The 5,907-nt window shown below is 41.1% G+C and overlaps 1 protein-coding gene across 6 annotated transcripts in view; it reads left to right on the top strand.

The window, feature by feature from the left end:
* The first annotated feature begins 1,189 nt into the window (after positions 1 to 1,189).
* LOC131888568 (beta-1,4-galactosyltransferase 4-like) overlaps positions 1,190 to 5,907 on the top strand; it is a 20,429-nt gene continuing 15,711 nt past the window's right edge. For 3 of the 6 annotated variants that reach the window (XR_009374124.1, XM_059237457.1, XM_059237455.1), the window contains exons 1-4: positions 1,190 to 1,326; positions 2,057 to 2,254; positions 2,323 to 2,514; positions 2,974 to 3,075. Coding sequence is in view for 4 of the 6 variants with exons in the window: in XM_059237457.1 (XP_059093440.1) it covers positions 1,291 to 1,326; positions 2,057 to 2,254; positions 2,323 to 2,514; positions 2,974 to 3,075 (528 nt within the window). In the remaining 2 variants the exon portion in view is untranslated. Of the gene's footprint in view, positions 1,327 to 2,056; positions 2,255 to 2,322; positions 2,515 to 2,916; positions 3,076 to 5,907 lie in introns of all 6 variants that reach the window. The other 3 variants (XR_009374123.1, XM_059237456.1, XM_059237454.1) reach the window with 1 other exon arrangement.

The following is a 5,907-nucleotide window of genomic DNA, read 5'->3' as shown; positions in this document are numbered from 1 at the left end:
CCCCAAGTGGGAATATGGGATTTTCAGGGCGTATCCTATCACAACGAACCAAGTTGAAACCAACTATGGTTAGTTCTTCATCTAAGACCCATGGCCGAAGCCAGGTTTCTGTTTTGGAGATGAACGAAAGCTCTCTATCTCAACGGCCAGTTCTTCTAAGATCGTAACTTTTGTGTTGTCTTTTTTGAAATCAGACAATGCACGTTCAAATACATATAGCCCCTTTAAGGGTCTCTCTTTTGACGGACCAAGTTCACAAGATCTTGGACCATCCTCTCCAACCGTAAAAAATCCCTTTTATCAACAAAGCTACGTTCTACTGGAGGCAAAGCATGAGCTAATCGGGAAGGTTGGGTTTGAGGAATGGGTTGGGCAACTACATGAGAATAGGAACGTGCTTTGGGACTATGGGTGGGGCAAGGAATATTAGGGTAGAGAGTGTTTATAGGAATATGCTATAGGAATTTGAAGGAAGAGGAGGGAAGTGGGAGAGAGGGTGGTAGGTGGTAGGAGAGGGAGGGAGGAAGCTAAATGGGTTAAGGAAGGGATTGGTTTTAGGAATAGGGTCAGTGGCAAATCCCATTTATACTCTTTACGTACAGATAATTGACTGTGCAGACGTTCCTTCGTCTCCCGCAAGTGCTATGTAAATTTCGCGCACCTTTTTTTCGGATCACATTTGTATTCCTGGTTTAAAATGTTAACAAGGAAAATAATGGTTTTAACAGAGCCAACTTGAAATGGCTTTTGACTTTATTTGTTAATGATGAACGAGATGATTATCTTTTGGAAGAAAACAAGCTCCTTTAAATTCCCTTGAACTCATTTGAAAAAGTGAGGTAAAATGATGGTTTTCCAAGTCAAAATACAGATAATAGTGGCAGCTGAAAAGAATGTTTCCACAAAGCTTTATGAGCTGAAAACCTCAGATAGCATGGAAGAAATCTTCCATGAGAAAAGCCTTCAAATCTGTGCTCTTCCTGGGATATCATGAGCCAAATGGCTTTTGACTTTATTTGTTAATGATGAACAAGAGCCCACTTCACGAGAGCCCACGCAAATGAACTAACCTTAGATTAACAAAAGATTGAGCTTATGAAATGTAGAATCCTTTCTCGATCTAAGATGAACTCCTTGGCTTTGAAGAAATTGGGCTTAAATGTCGAGGGAGCACCATTTCTTTAATCCAGAATGGTCACCCTGTCGTTGATGAGAGAGCTTGTTGTCGAGCTGCATTCTCATACGATTATCTCAGACAGCAATCGCCATCAAACTCGAACCTAATCAAGGATGATCGCTCAATATGTTTCCAGTCACGTCAAGGAGGTGAGGACTAGTATTGTTGGAAGACTCAAGCCTCAATTTTGTATTATGTTACTTGTGTTATTACATTTGTTTAGGTCTTTGAATTGTTATCTTCAATTGAAATAGCCTTCAAGTACTTTGATCTTGGTAAATAGTTCCAAACAATTTGCCCACAATTTTCAGCGGTTCTTGACGAGGATAGGGCCATGCTTGAATTGTTCGGGTTCAACCTGAGAAACAACTTTAGGTTGTTATTAACATTATACTTGAACTTTTGATGATCTCATTCATGGGGTGTTTTCAAGCTAAATCTGGAACCAACGTTTATTGCCGAAGAGGTTGCCATATGAAAATACGTCACTTTTTTTAATAAACCTCCATCAGGATTTTGGAAAAATCTTAATTTAAAATCAAATCAAAGTTTATTGCAACTAAATATCACGTCAACAGCTCAAAAGATATGCGAAAATGTGTAAAGTATGATTAAAACTATGTATTCGCGTGCATAATATATTGAAGTTGGTCTAAAATCGATTTGGTGATATCACAGATGGCAAAGACTGAAATAGGTTCATTATTCATGGAAGGAATGAAAAGGTGGGAGGCAGACAGTACAGATAACATTTGGTCGAGGTTAGTAATGGAAATCTTAATTACTGCAAAGTAGGGGATGAGCCAGATTTTAGCTGCAATTTTTTAATAACGAGCTGTCAAAGATTTTGCAATTGTCTGGTAAATTTTGCTTTTCTAGATCGTTTTCATGTCAACCGTCATCGTGCTCTTGGTTTTCACGTTAATGAGCTCTCCTTCAATTCACGTCTTCCCAAAAAGTATTGAGAGAACTTCAATCGGGCGTCCAATTAATTGCCAAAAAGAAATCGACGATTTTGTCCCTCTCAAGGATTTCATGTCGCACAATTCGTCATGGCACGAGGCCAGATTTCAACAAGTGAGTTAATGTGGCTGCTATTGAAAGAAATGTCTCCTTTTGCCACCTACTGAAATCTTTTCCAACAGATTATGAAGAGAGAGTCCCTTGTACCTGGCGGTCGCTATGTTCCCGAGATATGTGGCCGAGTTTCCAAATTCCGGACCTTGATTCTGGTTCCTTATCGGGACAGATCGTCCAACCTGATTCGTTTCTTATCTTATATGCATTCCTTCCTTCAACGTCAAGACATTGAATATCAGATCTTCATCATTTCGCAGGCAAGAAATTTCAAAGTGATCTTGTCAAAAGATGAGTGCAGAAATACTTTAGCAAACGGAAACGTCAACTCGCTTCCACATTTTGGAGAGCCATTACAACCTTTCTCACATGTCTCATAGAACTTCTAGAAAACGAATGAGTTTGTCTTTCAACGCTTGGTTTTCGGGTCTTAACTTTTATGCTAAATGATGAATCCCAATCTAGAGCGAAAAACGACGTATTCTCCTAGAAAGATGTAACTTACGAATAAGTTCCTTCTGTGAGCCACTCTGAAAGCATATTCCTTTTTACGTGTCACATATTTATGCAAATATTCGCCGCTACAATCCAGAGATTAATCAGTATTTGTATATAAAGTCAATTGTACTTTTCACTTGGATATTCAATTTCTCCCAATTTAGGCCATGACTCCCTTTGTCCCGTTCAACCGAGGTGCCTTATTCAATATTGGTTTTCAGTTCGCCATGAATCGTACGAATTCATCTTGGGATTGCGTTGTTTATCATGACGTGGATCATTTACCAGAGAATGAGGACAATATTTACACTTGTTGGGATGTGGTAAGATAAAATCTCTACAAGCAACTATCTAATGATCTCTGAGAAGGCATTCTTTTTGACCCCGTCGTTCGATAAAGCTGAAAATTTGAAGCACGCAGTGTTATAGCAAGATGCAGTAAGTCTTGTTTGGAGATAAGTTGACATGTATTGGAAATTAATTAATGCAGTGTTATCAGATTACTTTCAGGAAATGGCGTCGCAAAATAGGAATCACCGGTACTTTTTCTCCGGAGTGAAATTCGCCAATTTCTTGTTGGAAGTACCCCCTTTACAAGGAACCCTTTTTAAGAGCCTTTTTCCTTAGAATATAGAGCTTTTCAAGATGTAGACTTGTAGATGAAGCATGAACCTTAGCAAAAAGAAGAAAAAAAATCAGGGCCAAACTGAAAACATTCATTGAGGAACTGAAAAAGGAACATAAGTTCAAAATTGAAATTGATAAACCCATTGACAAATATTTCCCTCTTTGGCCTTACAAACCATCCCAATTGTCCTTTTTATTAAGCTGAGGAAGCGCCCTCTGCTTCGTCTGGGTGCGGACAAACAAAAGCAGAAACGAGAAAATACCCTCTGTGATGCCAAACGTTATCAAGAGATTATCAAGTGAACAATTTATTGCCCAAGTACTGTGACACAATGAAAAAGCCATTGACTCTTACAAAAGACGTTTCAAGTTCTCAATAGTGATGCGTGTGGAAATTGCTTTCCTTTGATTTCTCCATATCTGTGCCAATTCTTCCATCTCCCTTCTTACTCGCACACCAACCAATTAGCACTTCATTCATCCCTCTCAAATTCAAGAACTGGTTTTGAAGTTACCATATCACTTGAGGTTGGCGTGGAGGAATCAAGCCTTTAGCTTATTGGAGCAAGGACGCCCCGTCACCTTTCTGGATCTGTCGGCGTTTATATCGCAACAATCTCGGTTGATGTCATTGCCCATCTTTGGAGAAGTGGTTGATAAGCCACAAGGAAAGGACAGGAAAGACGTACTTGGATCGTCCGAGATGAAGAAATCTGTGTCAATGGCTACAGATGTAAGGGAGGATAATCTCAAAGGAGACCAACTTTGTCTAGCCTGCAAGAAGGCCAACCATTCTTTGGAGACCTGTTTTTTCTTCTCAAAGCGATCAGATGAAGAAAAATCGAAGTTCATACAAGAAAGAGAATTTTGTTTTGGCTGTCTGACTGTAGGTCACATTGGTCGAAACTGCAAGAAACGTTTGCAGTGCAAAAAGTGCCAAAAGAGACATCCAACGTGCCTACACAAATCGGATAGTCCTAAAGAATATGGATGGTTTCGCGGTAGCAAGTCGGTGGAGCTTAAGGATTTGGAGTCCACTTCCGCATGTTGTTTGGAGGAGCCGGGTCACTATGCAAGGGCCGGTCAGCCAAATCGGGTCGCCATGGCTTTGATTCCAGTCAAAGTCAGAGTTCAAGGTGGACTCAAAGAAATCATCACATATGCTGGCCTCGATAATTTCTCTAGCGACTGTTTTGTCACAGATGAGATAGTAGAAAAATTAGGCCTAGTAGGCCCAAGAACCAAGATCAGCTTAACCACAATGAACGAAACGAGAAGAGCCATTTCAACACGTGCCATTAATGGTCTGGAAGTCTCCGATATCGACGGAAATGAGAAGGTATTTCTCCCTGTGTCGTTCTCAAAGGACAAACTGCCTGTGTCAAAACGCGACGTTATTACTCCTGAAGAGTGTGGAAGATATCCTCACCTCTCTGACATACCCTTTGTGTTTATCGACGCCAACATTGGCCTACTTTTAGGAGCCAACTCTCCGGGAGCCCTTAAGCCGTTAGAGATCGTGAGTGGACCTGTGGGGATGCCATATGCTTCCAAGCATAAACTTGGATGGGCCCTGAATGGCCCAATCGGTACTCGGAGGATGTCTGGAAGGCAAGTGAAAGTCAATTCAGTTCAAGCAGACTATCAAGGCATCGATAAAGAATTACGCCAAATGTATAGCAATGACTTCCGTGACATCGGTGAGGATGAGTTGGGACCTTCGGCCGAAGATATAGTATGGTTGAAGAAGGTGGAAAATTCGATTCATAGAGAGGAGGGTGGACATTATTGTATAAGCCTTCCATTCCGCCATGATCGAGTGAATTTTGCCGACAATCGATCCCAAGCTCTTCGCCAATTGCATGGGTTAAGGAAAAGGATATTCAGAGATGCGAAGTTTCACACCGATTATGCCGAATTCATGTCGATGATGATCGCCAATGATTTCGCAGAGGAGGTACCCGCTGAAGATTTGAATGTGGAGAGGAACAAATGGTATATTGTACATCACGGTGTGTACCACAAGCAGAAGGACAAGATACGAGTTGTCTTTAATTGCTCGTTAAAATACGGTGGAAGATCTTTAAACGAAGCCCTTCTGCAAGGTCCGGATTTGACCAACAATCTGCTGGGCGTTCTGCTTAGATTTCGCCAAGGAAGTGTTGCGGTTATGGGTGACTTGGAAAAAAATGTTTTATTAAGTTCGTGTCCCTCAGCCACATCGAGATTTCTTACGATATTTCTGGTACCCAGGTGGAGATCCTCATGCAGAACCCATAGAATACAGACTCAAAGTGCACATCTTTGGGGCAGTCTCCTCGCCAAGTTGTGCAAATTTTGCATTGAGGAAAGCCGCCAATTACTGTGCCACAAACGAAAGTTTCGCTCCAGTTCAAGTAGTGCAGAATCATTTTTACGTGGATGATATGCTTGTGTCATTCGATACCGTTGAACAAGCTTGCGAAGTGGTCCGACAGGTCCGTAAAATTTGTAGCTATGGTCATTTCAACTTGACCCAAATAATTTCG

The sequence above is a fragment of the Tigriopus californicus genome, chromosome 10, assembly GCF_007210705.1.
Source record: "Tigriopus californicus strain San Diego chromosome 10, Tcal_SD_v2.1, whole genome shotgun sequence".
NCBI lineage: Eukaryota > Metazoa > Arthropoda > Copepoda > Harpacticoida > Harpacticidae > Tigriopus > Tigriopus californicus.
The sequence above is the reverse complement of the archived record's forward strand: the minus strand, read 5'-3'. Positions and strand labels throughout refer to the sequence as shown.